The sequence below is a fragment of the Nestor notabilis genome, unplaced genomic scaffold (assembly GCF_000696875.1).
Source record: "Nestor notabilis isolate BGI_N333 unplaced genomic scaffold, ASM69687v1 scaffold17664, whole genome shotgun sequence".
NCBI classification, from domain to species: domain Eukaryota; kingdom Metazoa; phylum Chordata; class Aves; order Psittaciformes; family Psittacidae; genus Nestor; species Nestor notabilis.
The window spans coordinates 7,652-24,774 of record NW_009925349.1 but is presented as its reverse complement, the minus strand read 5'-3'; the positions used below and the strand labels follow the sequence as shown (position 1 = coordinate 24,774).

The 17,123-nt window shown below is 43.8% G+C and overlaps 1 protein-coding gene across 1 annotated transcript in view; it reads left to right on the top strand.

Annotated features, from left to right (window-relative positions):
* The window catches only part of BNIP1 (BCL2/adenovirus E1B 19kDa interacting protein 1), a gene marked incomplete at its 5' end in the record, with an annotated part of 4,008 nt that extends 421 nt beyond the window's left edge, over positions 1-3,587 (top strand). Inside the window, 3 exons of the mRNA XM_010013028.1 lie at positions 160-261; positions 969-1,087; positions 3,204-3,587. Coding sequence (XP_010011330.1) covers positions 160-261; positions 969-1,087; positions 3,204-3,400 — 418 coding nt within the window. The remainder of the gene's footprint in view (positions 1-159; positions 262-968; positions 1,088-3,203) is intronic.
* Between the last annotated feature and the right edge of the window lie 13,536 nt (positions 3,588-17,123).

Genomic DNA, 17,123 nt, shown 5'->3' with positions numbered 1-17,123 from the left:
AGGAATGACATGATGGGATATTGTTACTCTGTGGTGTAATATAGAGAAAGTCCATGCGCATATCTGGGTGCTCAGTTACAGTGGTAATTGCTTTCTGAAGATTGTTTTGCTTGCAGAGTAATGCCATCATGTTATAACATTGTGCTCTTGTGATTTCAGCAATCAGGCAGCTTGGAGAAAGGCAAATCTAGCTTGTAAAATTGCCATCGACAACTCTGAGAAAGACCAGCTGCTGCAGGGAAGGGACTCCTTAAGACAAAGGTATTGGACCATCCCACTGCATGATCTGAGATTTAAACAGTGTGTGCTGTATCGACTGGCTTTAAATAGAAGCGACACAATGGTTTTAAGTTACTTAACTGTATGTGGCGTATGGCTTTTGTTTATGAGTGCATTTACTTTTGGTGGAGGTTTAAGTTGTTAAGGACTGTGCTGACGTCAGGTTTTCATGGCATAGTTATGTCTAAGTGGAAAAGAGCATAAGTTAGCCTCCAGAGTTATTCTGACTGTCTTTTGTGTTAATTCCAATCAGGGTTATAAACAAGTAATGGATCATTATACAAGCTGTTCTCACATGCAAAACTGGGCATAAGCATATATCATTTTTGTACTGAAAGCAACAAGTGGGATACTCAGGGTAATAATGTGGTAGTTTGTATCAGTGCTTCCATAGCAGCTCATGAAGGTGCACAGTCATGGGTGAGTAAGTGGTGCGGCATGGGCTCCCATGAGATTCTGAGCCAGTAGCCATTATTTTGGCTCTTGGTTTTAATATTTTGGGATTTCTTTTGATTATTTAGTGAAGATAATCTAAATTTCTTACTCAGTAAAACTAGTCGTGTCTTTTGTACGCTGGCAGAGATGCGTGGTGCCAAGCTCTGTTCCAAGCTCCCCGGCAGCAGCATTTTTCCCACAGTACCTGAAGACATAACTTTATCCCTTCTTGCTTTACTTTTTCCCTTTCTCAGGAAGACTACAAAGGAAAGTCTGGCAGAGAGTGCAAGTAACATCACAGAGAGTCTGATGGGCATTAGCAGGATGATGTCACAGCAAGTCCAGCAGAGTGAGGAGACCGTGCAAACCCTAGGTACAGGTGTTATTTGGGTGTTCCGGTATGGTTTGGATTATGGAAGTGCCTTTCGCCAGTCCTGTTAGGATGGATAGGGGCAAACTCACGTGGTGTGGAGTGTAGTGGAAACATGCTTTGCTGCAGGAGAATGTACTAAGGTGATAATTAAAGGACCATCCAGCAGAACTCCTCTAACAGTTGGGACATAAATGGAACATGACAGTGTACATGGCATGGAGCTGTTTGTGGGAGTTTCTGTTTCATGATTATGAAAAGGAAAAGAGGTCAGGAAAAGGGGGCTGGATGAGGGGCTTTTGTTCTAGTTTCACATAAAGCAATTGTAAAAGCACTGTGAGCTCTCACGGTGCTGAGAGTGTTTGGTGTTACTCAGTGCTCTGTCCTGGCATGCATTTGGTAATAGAGAAAATAAAAGCATAGATACAAGTCCATACACAGAGGAAACTTAGTATGGCTGGAGACTCTTTTCACCCAGTCTCCAGCTGGGATGACTAAGAGACAAGGAGATCAAGTGACTTGAACCCAAGGTCATTTGCTCTGTCAGCAGTGCATCAGGGACTGTGAAACCAAGATTTCACCCAGTTCTTTGGCTTAGGCTCCCAAGACCATAAATCAAGTGACCTGTCAGAACTGGTGATTCATGAAGCATTTGGAAGTTGAATCTGTGATGCCTGGGCCTCTTACTAGCTGTGCTTTTGGGCAGGAGAGGGAACAGTTTAAAGATGAGGATAAATAACGCAACTTTTGCCCTCCTTGATTTCTGCCCCCATCTGAGGATGGCAGCTGGGCACTGGTTGTTCCTGCAAAAGCAGCATGTTTCTTCTCTCATTGAAAAGACAATTTGGCAGTCACTTTTTCACCCTGTTTCTGACTGAACAGCACTTGGAGTTCATCAAGGGAAAAACTGCCAAAGGTCATTTACAAAACCCAGCTGCAAATTCTGAATCAGTAGTTAGAATTCCCTTTATTCTGAGCAAGTCCTTTCCTAGCACACAGTGAATACACGTTGCTATGAGGCAGGGAAGCTCTGCTCTGTCATGAATGATGAGAAACAAGTTTTCTATTTTCACTTAGATCAAAATGAGTCTTTAAGATGGGATGTAATGGCTTGCAAAATCTTACAGACATAGTTCTACTGTGCTTGGTTTTGTGAACCAGGCAATATGCTTGGAGTCGGACCTTTCTTTAATCAATTAGTTCAGCACAGAGTGATGTACCAGCATTTACTGTACATGGTATGCATTCTGTAACAGAAGAAAAAGAGGACTCCTGGGCTTTTGCTGTCATTTAGTAATTTGAAAGGAGGAAGGCCGAGAAGTTTGGGGTATTTGTTTGATAGTTTTCTTGCAGGGAAAGAAGTTGAAAGGGGCCAATGTTCCATCTTGCTATTTTGGCATATTCTCAAATTCTCCCTTTAGTTGAGACCAATCACCACACTTTTTCTCTAGTTGATTTTCTATTTTTATTATGGGGAGTGGGGAAAAAAAGGGTTTGTCAAAGATAATTATTAAAACCTGTTTAAATTTTTTGAGCTGAGCCATTAAGGATCTCTGACTGCTGGTGCTGCTTTTTCACTGTCTTCAGGCCTTACTGAATCACACTGATTTACTGGTCTGGCAAGGGGGAGCAGTTTCAGTTGTGCAATTAATACACTCAAATACTGACCTGTCCCACTGCTGCTAGAACGAATGTTGACGGTAATGGTGATTTCTCTATTAAATTGGTGGCTCTGGCACCGTTCTTATTTCACTCTGCTTCCAGTGAGCTTTCAGGTAGCACTGATTTTGGTTTTTTCCCCATAAAGAATATGAGCTAGATTCTATCTGGCGAGCTAAAACTTTAAAAATTCAGTGTCAGGATGTAGAGCCTTTAAGCCATTCAGCAATCTTATTTTGCTTTGCATTTTTCCTTAGCACATCAGGACTACTGAGTTGTGAAGGATTCTGCAAGAACACAGTCAGCATTTGTCTTACCCATAAATCAGCCTGACCCAGAAGGAGCTCACAGGCACTATTTGTATTGCCAAATGCTGCACCCTTACATCCTTTGTCATGTATTTTTGAAGTGCAACCAGCTGATTTTTTTTTCTTTTTTTTTTTTTCCTCCTCAATTTCAGCCAATTCTTCACGAACCATCCTGGAAGCAAATGAAGAATTTAAGTCCATGTCTGGGACCATTCAGCTGGGGCGGAAGCTAATCACCAAGTACAATCGCAGGGAGCTGACGGACAAGCTGCTCATCTTCCTCGCCCTCGCCTTATTCCTGGCCACGGTGCTCTATATTTTGAAGAAAAGACTCTTCCCATTTTTGTAAAATTCCAAAGCTAAACTGAATCATGACAAAAGATCACAAAGAGAGAACATAACAACGATAGGCTTTTAAATTAAAAACAAAAAGGGATATTGCAATAGCCGAAAGAGCGTTAGAGCAGGCGTGACTTTATACTGTCCCCATGGAGCATGCGACCTGCCTAAGAACAGCTTAAATGGACACAAGTTGGGAAGAAGCAGATAGATCAAGGTGTGGAAAGAAGAAACACCAATTTGCCTGTTAGTCTGAGGAACCAGACAAACACTTGAGGAACTAGGCATTGAAAGGTGCCAATCTTAACTCTCAACATCTCTTCATTTTGCCTTGAAGTTGACTTTGGTCCTTGGCTTGGACTGGAAGCTGCTTTGACATCTATGTGTGAGGTACTGAGAGTAAGAGGAAGGATGGAAGAGAGAAACTCACATACATTCCACTAATAAACTATTTATTGTATCTATGTAAACTGAGTTTTGTTTAAAACCAAAGTCTAATGGATTGGAAGAGCCTGAATAATTCCTCATATAAAAATTCTGCTTAATACTTAAAAGCAATGGTTGCTTACGGATTGTGTTTACTGGGAGCATGGCACACACAGTCTGGTTCTATTCTTCTGGCCGTGGAGGGCTCTGAACAAAGCAAAATTGGGAGCCCTACTTGTAACTTTTAGTTCATGCAATCTGTTTGAGAATTACATTGCCCATCTACTGAAATCAAAAGCCTTTTTTCTCCTTTTCTTTATAAAATTCTACTTAGTACTCTGTATTTGCAGAATACTGCCAAACTGTGCATTGGAAAGTTTGTTTTGCTAATACGGTTGATCTTTTCTCAGTAAAATCTTCTACAATTATTACCTTCCCTATCTCTTATGCTTTAGTAATGGGAACTGATTTAATATCATGATACCAAACTGCCATACTCCATGTAGTGCCTTGAAGTACCAAAAACTACACGGCGATGTTTTTAAAACTGATGTTGTCTTCTTTGGAAATTGTTTCATTGCTTTTTCAGAGTTGATGGGTAAAGTTGACATTGGGTTTAGGAAATTCTCACAGAATGGTTAAATACTGCCTTAATTTAGTAGTTAGAAGTAAACTTTCTTCAAAGACAGGGCTACAGGTACCGTAAGAAATACATCAGTCAAACTGCAGTATAGGAGTTTGTGAAATTTGAGGCTAGGTTACCCTTGCAGTTAGTTCTCAATAGTATGTTTAGAGAGAAGAGGCAGATTAGTTTGTCACTGATGATACTCACTTACTAGATTTTGTCAGTAGTCGCAATTTACCCTTTTGGTGGCAGCTGCTACAACTTTGGTTAAATACCATGGTGGTAGGTTGTAGTAATCCAGAGTGGAGCACAGGGCAGTTGAAGTGGCGATTATGTGGCTATGTGCGTCAACAAGAAAAGCTGGACTTTGTAGTGGCATTCGGAATCAAGGGCTTTGGCTGGAGAGTTGACACCTGAGCCTCATCTTGAGGCAGTAACAAGGGGTTTGGAAACCTCTGCACTGGGGTTGGTGCATCCCGCAGAGGGCACCGCTGCATGAGAGTCAGGAGCCTTTTCTTGACCTGGAAGTCCTGTAATAGGCAGATAGAATGGACGTGGCATTTTCCTGGTCATTTATGCACCATATTTCAGTGCACCCTTCCTGCAGCCTTTCCTAGGATACAGAATTACACACGGATTGAAATAATACCCATCTTTTGAATAAGGGAGAAATTACCCAGCTCAAAAAACGATTGTTGCACAAAGTCAACACACGTGTGCTTTTTGTTAACAATAAAAGCCTTGCTTTGGAGGAAGTCTTCTGATGAGCAGACTGCCAACCAAGGAGAGCACTGTGTTGTCTGCAGGTCGGGGCTACAACGGAGCAAGTTCCATCCAGCTCAGCGATACAGGCTGTTGCATTTCACACAAATCATCTCGAGCATCAGGCTCCTGCCCTTGCTGGAGCCTGCTTGTCCCTGTGCCCCTCTGCACAGACGGGTACAAACATACAAAGGGTGGTAAAAGTGTGTCCATCTGTCCCCCAGTCTTGGGAAATACGGTTTTAAACACAGTATTTAAGATGTGAAGATCATTGAGATTATAAATGTATTTCTAATTAATCACTGTGAATACTAATATAATGGGTAGCAGGTCCCATTTTCTGTATCAGCAATGCAGTGCTGTTCTATGCAACTTCAGAGCCATCAATAAAATTCCCTTTTTAGGAATTTTTCCCCCGTGGCATTGGGGTTGGAACTAGATGATCTTGAGGTCCTTTCCAACCATTACCATTCTATGATTCTATGACTACTTACTGCTCCTAGGCCAGATATAGCAGCACAGCTTTAGCCTTTTCAGTCAGCTCAAAAACAGTCTCATCCTTCTGAAGCACGGTCCCTGCAGGTGGCCAGGCACTGACTGCCTCAGTATTTCCTCCCTCGTGTGGATGCAATGTAAAAATAGGTTGTTGCTAATCTCTGAGATACTGGGACGCTCAGCAGCGATGCAGCGCGACTGTCTGCAGGAAGTGACACTGGGTTTATCTCTGCAACGTGCTCCCGTCAGAACAGATCAACCTTAAAAAAGCAGCAGCTTTCTCAGAGTGCTGAGAGTTCCAGTGAAGTTTGTTCTGAAGGGATGATCTTTTTGGATTGCAGATTGTAATGTGGGAAAATAGGTGGTCTGCTGCTGAATGTCTTGGGTTTTGTTCTGTTCTCCTGTTACTGAAATCTTAGCTTCCAGACCTTGACCTGCAGCAACACTCTGAGGGCAAAGAATAACTTCTGAGGACCTTCCTTGTGGCATTTGCTTTGTGTTGCATCCGGATTTCATTAAAAAAATAATCTATTCCTTTGCAAACACCTGCTCTGTCTAAACTCACTGTCAATTTACAGTCCTTAGAGACAGGGCTAATAAGTGAAAAAAGATCGAGGACAACTGGGCATTTTGGGAGAGGGGAAGAGTAGAAATGCGCCCTGGGTTGATTTGCAGCACTTGGTACTTGACCCATTTATTTCTCTTGGCAGCCAGAAAGCATCCAGGCTCCTGATGGGCCACAAACCTGAAAAGAAAGAAACAGGGAGACAGCAAGATAAATATTACTTCCTCTTTGGGGTGGGAGGGGTGATTCGGTGAATCCCTAATGCACGGGCCCAAGGACCCCAAGTGATAGCAGACACCCTGGCCTGGTGGTTGGGTGCTGGAGCAGAGCCAGAGCCGGTGGTAGGTGCCTTGGGTTGCTCCTAGGCGCAGTGGGATGCCTCAATCAGAGCATATAGCCCACAGCTGGGGGTGGCTGGGTTGGCGTGCTCACATGGCGTTCCTCCAGGCTGCAGCATGGTGTCTGGCTTGCTCCTCACCTACAGACCTCGTTCCTGGCTTTAAGGTAGGTCTGCGTATCTGGTTTTTTGGTATAAGTGAGTGGGAGCAGTGCCATGGGAAGAGGAGATGGTTGTGCCTGGCTTTTTGTTGTCTGATATGTTATCCAGGGGAAGTTAGGCCTGTGCAGTTCTGTGCCTACAGGGTTATTTATATTTGCATCTTTTGCCTTTGGGGTAGCCCACTGGTCTCTGTGGCTGACTCTGAGTATGAAAATGGGGTTTGAATCACTCAGGATGGTGTGTTTTAGGGTCTTGTGTTTGCTGCACACCTGAGGTTTTGTTGTGAAGGGTAAAAAGTGGCATAAAACCAGTTTGTTTGAAGGGGATAATGTTTTCTTAGGTGTTTCACTCTTCAAATTCCTCCAGACAAGTGCAGCAGGACCTGTCAGGGATGGTGAGAAGAGCATGGCCTCTGCTCCCTCTGCACTTTTGGGCTCAGGCATGACTTGGGGCTAAGGGTTGGAGCTCTCCTGAGACCAGGAGCTCCAGGGCTGCAGAAGGTGTCTGGGGAGCTTCAGAGGAAGAAAGAAAGAGGGCTCTGCAGAAGTGTTCATGGCTGTGCAGGAAGGTTCGTACACAAGTGAAAGCAAACAGGTATCGGATGTGGTCACTGCAGGGTGATGGTGGGATTCACTCTAACAAAACAGTTGTAGTGAAAATTGTTTTCCTTCGAAGAGTATCAGTCCTTTAAAAGGAGGAGCAAGGAACTACTGAGAGTTCAAAAATGGCCTGAACTCTTGCTGTGGAGTTCAGGGTCTGAGACAAGCAGCTGGGAGTAATCAAGCAGCTGTGGGTTAATGAACTCCTGCTCATCAGCTGGGTGGTGGTGAACTGTCCTCCAGCAAAGGGGGCTGAGGCCATTTAAAGGTCTATGAGTGTTTTGCTGTGCAGCTGGAGCCACTTGGGGGTGAGGATGGAGCAGTTCTGATGCCTCAGCACATTTAAAGTTTTAGAGCTTGTGAGCATCTGTGTTGGGTCCTGCCTATGGAGTCCAACCACTGAGATCAGTTTGTTGTTTCTGAACACCTATGGAAAGGGGAAGTTGATCCCGGTGTGTCAGGAGCCAAATAACACTGTTGGATATTTAGCTGTGTTGCCAGCATGTGGTTAGCAGGTTGTGGATGCAGATGTGATCCTGGTCTCTATTCCAGTATGGCTACAGTGGAAAGGCCAAGGAGCAGGTGCCTGCCGGATATCTGTGTTGCCATGGCTGGAGTTGTGGGCATCTCCCCAGTACATCCCTGAAGTGTGAAGGTGGCTTCCTAAGCATGTAGATGTATGTTTTCAAGGAAAATCATCTTTAAATGATTGTAATAAAACACAGATCTCGCGGAAAGAATTGCAAATAGTCTTAACATACGGTGTAACTGTGCTGAAAAGACTGATTTTATTTGTCATTATTTTGTTATTGATTGTAGTGTCAGCAAATACAGAAATATTACTGGGTAACTCTCTGTGGGAAAATAAATGTGTAATACTATCTTTTCCCCTCTCCAAGAATTGAGGGGAAATCAAGTCTGTATTTGAGGTTCTGCTTTGGAAATGCTTTCTGCATAACTGGCTTTACCAAAATGGAACAGTGAATTCATAGCTTGGAAGTTTCTAAAAATGTCTCTGCCAAATGTGCATGGCTGCTATCACATGCCAAGTGGTCCAGAGCAAGGCAGGCTGGAATCTTTGGGGGCTGAGAATATCCAGGGGGCATGTGCATACTTGTCTGCAAATATGTGGGGCTCTGCTTTGGAAGGGGGGGCAGAAATCAGCTCACCATGGCTTCACCTCCCTGCGTGTAATGGTGTGATTCCACCAGAAGAGAAATCTTAAGCAAGGTGTGGTGTCTTTGTGATTGTAGATTGCTGCAAAGTGCACCAAGCCCTTCATGTAATTGGTGTCTGAGTTCTTGCTGTGTTTCTGTCCCTTAAAGGTGAGATAAGTGCTCTCCAAATAGGCAGCAGGCGCTGCGTACCCCAACCGACCACACTCAGAGCTGCCGGAGCAGGTTGGCAGCTGCAGCGTGGGCCTGTCCTGATGCTCTGCAGTATAAATGCCAAGTATCCCCTAATTAATTTTTTCTAATTGCTGAAAGGTTGATGCAGTTCTTCCTCTGAGGGAATTTGGTGAGAAAGAACCTTGCTTTGATACTCAGCCCTTTCAATCGGGCTGGAAGCTTTCTCTGCTGCTGTTCAGTTTCACTGGTTATCCATGTTTCTCAAAGTCACAAACCAGTTGAGGTTGGCAGGAACCTCTGGACGTCTTCTAGTCTAAGCTCTCTCAGGCTTATTTGTGCTTTTAAGTATGGTACTTTTACATTAGTCAAGAAATAATTTCAACCTAAAAGAGGAGGAAAGAGCTTGATTTGTACTTTAAATGTTATTACAATTTTTGATTCTCTTTTCTAATGCAGCTGTGGATACCACTGAATATTTCTCAGTCATGTACATCTTAAGGTACACTTGTTAGGGAATAATGGGATCAGTTGATGATGATGTAATCTTTCCAAGATTTGATAGCTGCTGGGTTTGTCATATCTATAAATGAATAAGAAGGTTAATGGGACCTAAAATGTTCACAGGTGGAGAACTTTTTCTCATCTTTCTCTGCTGTGTATTGCATTGCTCAAAGCTTGGTAGGAAAAAAGCCTACAATGCCAGTGCTTCCTGGAAACAAATCTCAAATCACATCATTTAAATCCATATTATGCTACTTGCACAACTAGCTACTGTGGTACCTGGAGCAGTGGCATCTTTATCTTTCCAGTGGCCCAGCATGCTGTGAATGTCCATGCTCACATCAAATATTCACTGCATAAACACTTCCCAAGCAGCTGTTCAAGCAGGATGGCCCATTCCTGAGAACTGATGTTCTGGTTGTGGGCTGTGCTGAAATCTTTGACTCATGGACTAATTGCAGCCGTGAGTCATGTAACCAGTTATTACTCCATCTGCTATCTCCACATCTGTCCATTGCGCTGTTGGGTTTTCAGGTGTATAAATGCATCCGGGGGCTCTTACGTTATCCTGCTGCTATCTGAAGTTGTTTGGGGACTGGCTTAATGCAGGTGTCTGTTCCTGCAGATGACTGTGGGCTTGTTCAGGCTGAGGCTGTTACACTGAATAAACTGAATTTCATTTTTATCTGCTTGCTTATATAAATGGTACAAAGAGGGCTTAAGCTGCTCTGGCAACAGGTCAAATGATGGTCCCACTGAGCTGAGGCTTTAGTTTTCTCACAGGATCATGTGATGGAAGAGTTTGTGACAGTTTGTTCGGGTGATGTGTTGAGAGAGATGCTCTGATGCGGTGGTGCGCTGTAACTGTGTCTTGAAGATCTGATCCTTTTCCATACAAAAGAGCAATGGTCTGAGCAAGGGACTGGGAGTCTTTACTGGCTTAACTGGGTTTAGGGCCTAGCCCTTTGTGTGTATTGCACAGAGTTCTCCAAGTTAGCAGAGGCACAGCGTGTGTGGTTAATGCTGAAGTCCTCTGCTGTCTGTAATTATTCATGCTTCTGCAAAGCCCCTGGAAGATGATACCCAGTGTCTGTCCCTCCATGTAGATGCACTTGGTAAAGGGCATCAAAGCCAGCGCTGATTTCCCAGGCTAAAGTCCCTTCCCTGTGCAATGGGCCAGAGCTGCCCGTCCACCCGCGTGAGCAATATGTGGAATAAGCTCCCAGCTTCTGGCACTGTGTGATCATGAGAAGTATCAAATTCTGCTCGAGCAAATATATGGTCTTTGCAGAAGCAAACACACACGTTAAATGTGAACCCTATGGAATGTGTCATAATAAATTACCTTTTAATTTTATTTGCCTCTGGCTTGGGGCTTGCTTTTAATGTCATAATTTAAAGCCTACTGTGTAAGTGTTGAGTGCCTAAGTCAGAATGTTGGAGCGCTTGCAATTGCTGGTTTCTCTGCCTAGCTACATCCTCACCTACCGGCTATTCCCACTTACTCCATGGGCAGGAAGGGCTCAGCCTGGCCTTCCCGGGCTTGCGTGGTGTTGAGGAAAATGGCGTGGTTCCAGCATGGACCTTGGGTACTACTGTAAAGCAAGAGCTGCAGTAATCATGGCAGTGTGTTTACCTCAAAGTGATGTCTTGGGTGCTAAAATGCTGGAGGAATCGTGAGGCTCCTGCAGCCAAGCAAAACCATTAGAAATAACGTGGTGGGAGTTAAGAAGCAAACCTGGTGAGGGTTTCTGCCTGGGGTGCGGCGATATCCTGCCATACCTTAGACCACCACAGTCTCCCCTTTCCACTTCGGCTTCCTTTTATTTTTAACCTCACAAGGTGAGGCTGATCAGATGCTGTCGCTCCTGACCTTTGTCTCCCGCTGCAACATCAGAGCTGACTCGCGTATCCCACTTATCTCCCGCTTTCGGAGGCTGCCAGGCAGGGTCATGGGCTGTGCTGCGGCGCTGCCGAGCGCTTTGCCCCGCGGTTGGTGTCGGTGGCTGCATGAAAGGAAAATGCCACTCGGCTGCTCTGAGCCTGGCCTGGTGATAATGCTGCGTGTGTCCCTCTGGTCCCACGATAAGCGCCCAAAGGGCAGGCAGGGAGAACGTCTCCTTGGGGATCAGCGCACACCAGGCCCTATAGATAGAACCACATATATATAGAACAACATGAAAGCTTTTTGCTTTCTTCTTTTCAACAGCATGATGGCTAAGTATCACATCCATGGATGCTTTTGGACCTGACCCCTCCGCAGGTCTGGTTTTGTACCCACAAGTTCTTTGGTTTGCATTATCCCAGTGGGAATGGAGATTTGGAACTGAAACCTACGCAGGCTGCAAAGCACGATTTCCTAGTCCTGATAAATGCACAAAGACCAGGAGGGGTGGGTCAGTTTCTCTTTATCTTCAGAATGGACAGCAGGACAACATATTTCTGTTTGGTTTATTGGCTTTTCGTAGGTGTCACCCAACTACCAAACAGTTATTGCTGCTGCTGATGGGAGATAACTCTGTCAGTGGCATCTAGGTGCTGACATTATGGCTAGCTAGTCCGAAATGAAGATAAGATTTTTCTATATTAAGTCTATTGATCCGGTTGGCCTCCTGTCCTGTGTCTGATAATAGCAAATACTTGATGTTTCCAAGAGCAGCAAGCATTCCCTGTTCTGTATATTGTTACATATTGTGTGTACATATATAAAAATGATTTATTATATATATATCAGTGCTGTATATTTTGGATTAAACAATGACAAATTCCTTTCTGAGACGTGTTCTTAAAAGCATGCTGCTTTTGCTGCTTTTCATTTGGACATGAAATTGCAAATGTTGCTGAGGATCATTATGTTATTCCCATTTGTTTAAATGTCAGAGATGATATTTGAAAATAGCTGAAGCAAAAAATGCAAGTAGCTTAATGCCAGTGACTGCTGGCTTTCACTGGCTGGTTTGTGCCAGTAATCTGTCTGCTTATTCAAAACCAACCAGCCAAAAAAAAAAAAAGGAGGGGGGAGAAAAACCCCACAATTCTCTTCATCTTCAGATTTGTTTAAAATCATTTTGTCTTTTCACCAGTATCTTGGGTAATTGCAGACTTTGACCCAAACTTAGTTCCTTAGTTATGGTAAATAACTTTATAAATGATAGAGTAATATTCATGCTGAAAGACAGTAAGTGGGAATTTACATTCTCATTACTGCACGTTAATTAATTTCTATAAAGATGTGGGGGAATGTTTAGGTTTGCAGATTTCAACAAGAGCTTCTGGTTTTATCACCTTGTCAAAAAGACATTACATTAGTCTGTTACAGGATTCCAGGAAAGATAGCAAGCTTTAGGAGAGAAACTGCCAGTTAGGAAAGACTTCATGCCTGGAACAACGCGCAGTAAATATAGAATACTCCTCTCCAAAAGAAAAAGCTTTTATGTTCAGTGCTAAACTCTAGATGAAGACTGTGCTTCTGCCTCTGTAAGAGGGCAGCAGAGCTATTTTTGTGGATTAAAGCCAAAAGATATTAGCAGTCCTTTCTGTGCTCACCCACAGTGCCCCAAGGCACTGGATTTAGTGCCAGTGTAATAATAACCACACGTGTATTCTTAATTAACATATCTGAGTCTTATTCCTGTGAGGTACCTTGACTGTGACCCTGTGGGAGAAAAAGTTCTCCTGGGCGAGCAGAGCCCAGGGTCCCTCGTGGGTCCAGGCACAGCTCGGAGGTGCTGCAGCTTCTCCAGAAACATGTTCATCAGCCCCAGACGCTGCTGGTGACAAATGACATTTTCTTTGCCTTTGTACACTGGGGCGTAAGAAGTGACGTTTACATTCAAGATCAATTATTTTTAACTGGAGAATGATAGCTCTGCGGCTGCACTATCTCGGGGCTTAATTCACATCAGTTAAAGCTTTTCAAAGGCTTATTAAAATTCCTTAAGTGTGTCCAACTTATCAGCAGTTGAGTGTCAATGGCATTATACAAATGCTGCTATTGGAAATAACTGTTAAGTATTGTTTGACTGTATTATTCTCATATATATATATTGTGCCTGTGACTATTAATACTACTTAGTACTTACATGACTCCTTTCATCTGGTGATCATAAGGCATTGCCCAGGGAAGCAAGTACCATTGTCCCCTTTCTAAATATGGGAAAACTATCACGTCCAGCAGCTGTGTCTCATACTTGGGTTTAACATCTTCCACTGAATCTTGCCAGGCTTGGCTCTTGGTTTGCCCTGTCAGTTTTTAACAGGACTTCGTGTATTGGTGCTGCCATGTCACCCAAACCTGGCATGCAGGCAGTGCTATCTTCTGTGTGGGCATGCACAGGGTAACAGCGCTGCTCCTTTGCCAAGGCACTTGGAAAATGAAGTGCTGTAGATCTGCATCAGTCTATAGATCAATATAGGCTGGCAGATGCACAGTGGGGAGGAGGTGACACCAAGCAGTGCAGAACAGTTCAGCAGCCACTGTTATGGAGCAAAGGAAAGTTTGAGAGGAGTGTGGAAGGGTTTTTGGAGGGGAGGAGGCTTTGTCGCTCTTTCTGGTGAGTGTCCTCATGCTGGCAGGAGACCTGGGAAAATCTAATCACAGAGTCTGGCATTAACATCTTCTGATGCAGTGGAAGAGGAAGAAAAGGGGAGGAACAGCCTATGAAGGGCCATGAATGCCACTAGTTCCATGTTCCTGTGCTAATCCTTGGTAATGGTGAAGGAGGAAAAATCCTGGTTGTTGAGTAAAGGTGCTGCCTGTCCTGGCATCTGATACAGCTGCGGGAGGTTGGGATAGGGCTGTTGATGTGCATGTGTGGATTAATATCCAGTCAGAAAGGCTCGGGATTAGTTCACTAGTGTTCTTATGCATTTTTTGGCTTCTTTTTTTTTGCCCCTGCTGTGTTAACATATAGTTCCTACCAGTCTCAGGCACTGACAGAGGTTTAGATTTTATACACACTTGTACGTATTTCACACCGAGCCTCTGTGTGGAGAATGCACTTTGACAAACTGATCGTTTATTCCCGAAACCACTAGGTAGCACTGTGAAATAAAGTTCTGCCGAGCCCTGCACTTCCCTACACAGCTGGCCCCAGCACAGCAAAGACAATGCAAATTCCAGCACGTTCGGGCTCAATATGGGTAAAGGGAGCAAGGCTGGGTTTGAAACCTTCTCCAGTCCACAGTCACTCATGGGAGAAACCAGCCGCACTACAAACATCACTATATGTGCTCTTAGATTTTTTGGACACTATTCAGCAAAATACTCCAGCATGTACCTACCTGAGGTGTGGGAGTAGCCTGCTTGTGCCAGTGGGGCAGAGCAGGGGCTCACACCGATGAAAGCCCCACTTTGGAAACACAAATACGTGTGATGTTTCATTCTACTTATAAGTGAGTGTTAGCACCGAAGCTGCCACACAGATGCTGCAAACATTTCTAAAATGAATCTTTCTGCTTTGACGGTGACAGCTGCCTGTGATGGCCAAGATGTACTGCACTGTACGCTGATTCATTGCACATTATTCTCATAATAAGCATTTTTGTCTCATAAAAATTCTCCTTATTGGAGTATAATTCTCTATAGACGAATTATGAACAGTCTAATATATTAATTTTGCAGTTTGATACTCAAAATTATTTTCAATTAAGCTCTGAGTTTCTTCTATCTGAACAGGATTGATTAATTCCTATGAGATCCATTATATTTCTAATTTTCACTGGAATATGCCACAAAAGAAAATGTGTTGTGTTCATTTAATATTTTAAGGGTTATTCTTCCAAGTCAGGTAAAAATTGGGGGTTTATTATTAACTTGGTTTTCTTAAAATTACTTCAGCTAGATCAGAGAAGTGCTTTGGGTTATTAATCTCAAAGTTACTCTAAAAATAAAATTGGCAAGTCATCTATTTTAACTCTTGAGCTCCCACAAGTTAGTAAGCTTCTGCATTTTGTTTAAGTCAACTCCATATAGTCCACTGTATCATAGCCTAACTGAAGGACAGCTTATGCACATTTATATTTAAATACACAGCAGTGAACTGGAACATGTGTGACTGCAGCAGCGCCATATCACTGCTTTTTAAAATTAGACCTCGCTCTGGCTGCCATGGGGAGAGGAGACATGATAAAGGGATTGAGCATCACGCTCTGCAGTAACTGCTGGGCTCGAACGCTTGAGTTATGGAAACCCTGAGCCGCCACAGGAAAGGTCCATGGGGTCCCTGGCTACAGGGCTCACGGTGTATGTGCTGGTCATCGTCAGATGCTTTGGAGAACTTCAGCATCAGCATTAGCTGAGAATTAGGATGAGGAGATTCCTTTTACGTACCTGCTATGGCTGTACCTAACGCAATGGTTTTTCTGTCTGCAAAATCAGGCAGTTGGACTGGAGGATCGTTGGAGGTCATCCATCCTTCCAACTGTTCTATACTGAAATAATTATGTTCACTAAAGCATTTTTGAGTTAGGTATAATTCACATCTCTCAGGGAAATGCATGGGAAGTGCTGACCAAAAAGGGCAAAGTGTTTGTCTCCTCTCCTGCAAGTCAAAGATGCCCCAATTTAAACTGAAACAAATGTCCTTATTTTGCCCTGACAAAGGCCTGATTTACTTGATGTTTTCACCTTTTCATAGGTTTGGCCACCCTGGTTTACAGCAAAATAACATTGTGGCATCACCTGTTGCTCTAATGGTGTCTGTTAATACTTGCTAGGCGGTTGCTTTACCTTATCTGGTTACTTCTGCAACATCTGCAAGCAAGTTATGTGGTATTTTCATCCCCTTGAGGATTTATGGTGACCCTTCAGGGACCTTTATCATTGGATCAATATGCCTCTGACACCTGTAGATCAACATAAACTTGACCCTTGGTCTTGACAAATCTATCACCACAATGCCCTTTTTCTAAGGCATCCCTATTTCAGGGAGTGAAGGGGGCTTGGGCTGGATGGAAACAGTGATGGTGGTAGGGCAGAGCACCTTCTGTCTCAAGGTCAAAAGTCAAAATGATAAAGGAAGCACTCGCCTGCGGTACCCACGCAGAGCATGGGGTAATGGGGGAGCTGCTCAGGGAAAGGTCCCTCCAGGCTTTTGGGGTACAACCAGGTCCCCAGCAGGACCAGTGGCTCACAGAGATGCTGGTGCTGTGGGTGATGCTGGTCGGGGGGAAGAGCTCTGTAAAACACCCTATTCAGTGAAAGCACCATTCCCCTCCTCGGGGACTTGTGATAAGAGGAGATCTGCTGCTTTTAAAAGCTGCTGGTTGAGCTCATCCTATCTTTAGCTCAGGCCATCAGAAAGTGTTTTCTCTTTTGAAAAGTCAGTTCCTCTCCATGCAGAGGCTTTTCCCCGCTCACCCCGGCCCCATGCATTTTTCCATCCAAGCACTTGAAAGCAGGGATTTCTGTCTGTGTCTTTACAGCCTGCCTGTGTTCAGTGGGCGATGGAGGACCCTTGCTCCTCACCTGAACTCTCCACCTCTGTAGCGTGATGTGTAAAGTTAAATGACCATCTCAAGATTCTGCATTAAATGAATGTCAGAGTTACAATCAACATAGGGTCTTCCCAATTTCAAGATCTTACCAACTCAGAGTTTACTGGAAAAAGCAAAACAAGCAGTGCATGCTGCAGCAGTAACAAGCAATGGTAAAGAGCACTCTGCAGAACAGAAATTACAGCAAGACTGTGTATTCACAGTGATTTTTTTTTTTTATTATTACATTTTTCCCCAAAAGTTTCCCAACAAAATTCCCAAGTCATCAGTTCTGTTTTTGAGGAAAAATAAAAATACAGAATGAAGCCCTATGGCTTATTCTTTTTCTCAACTGATTTTGAGCCTCCTCTAAATCTTTTCATTTTCACTCAGAAGCTGAGTGGGATGCTGCTATCTCGGTTGATAAAGCAGGAAT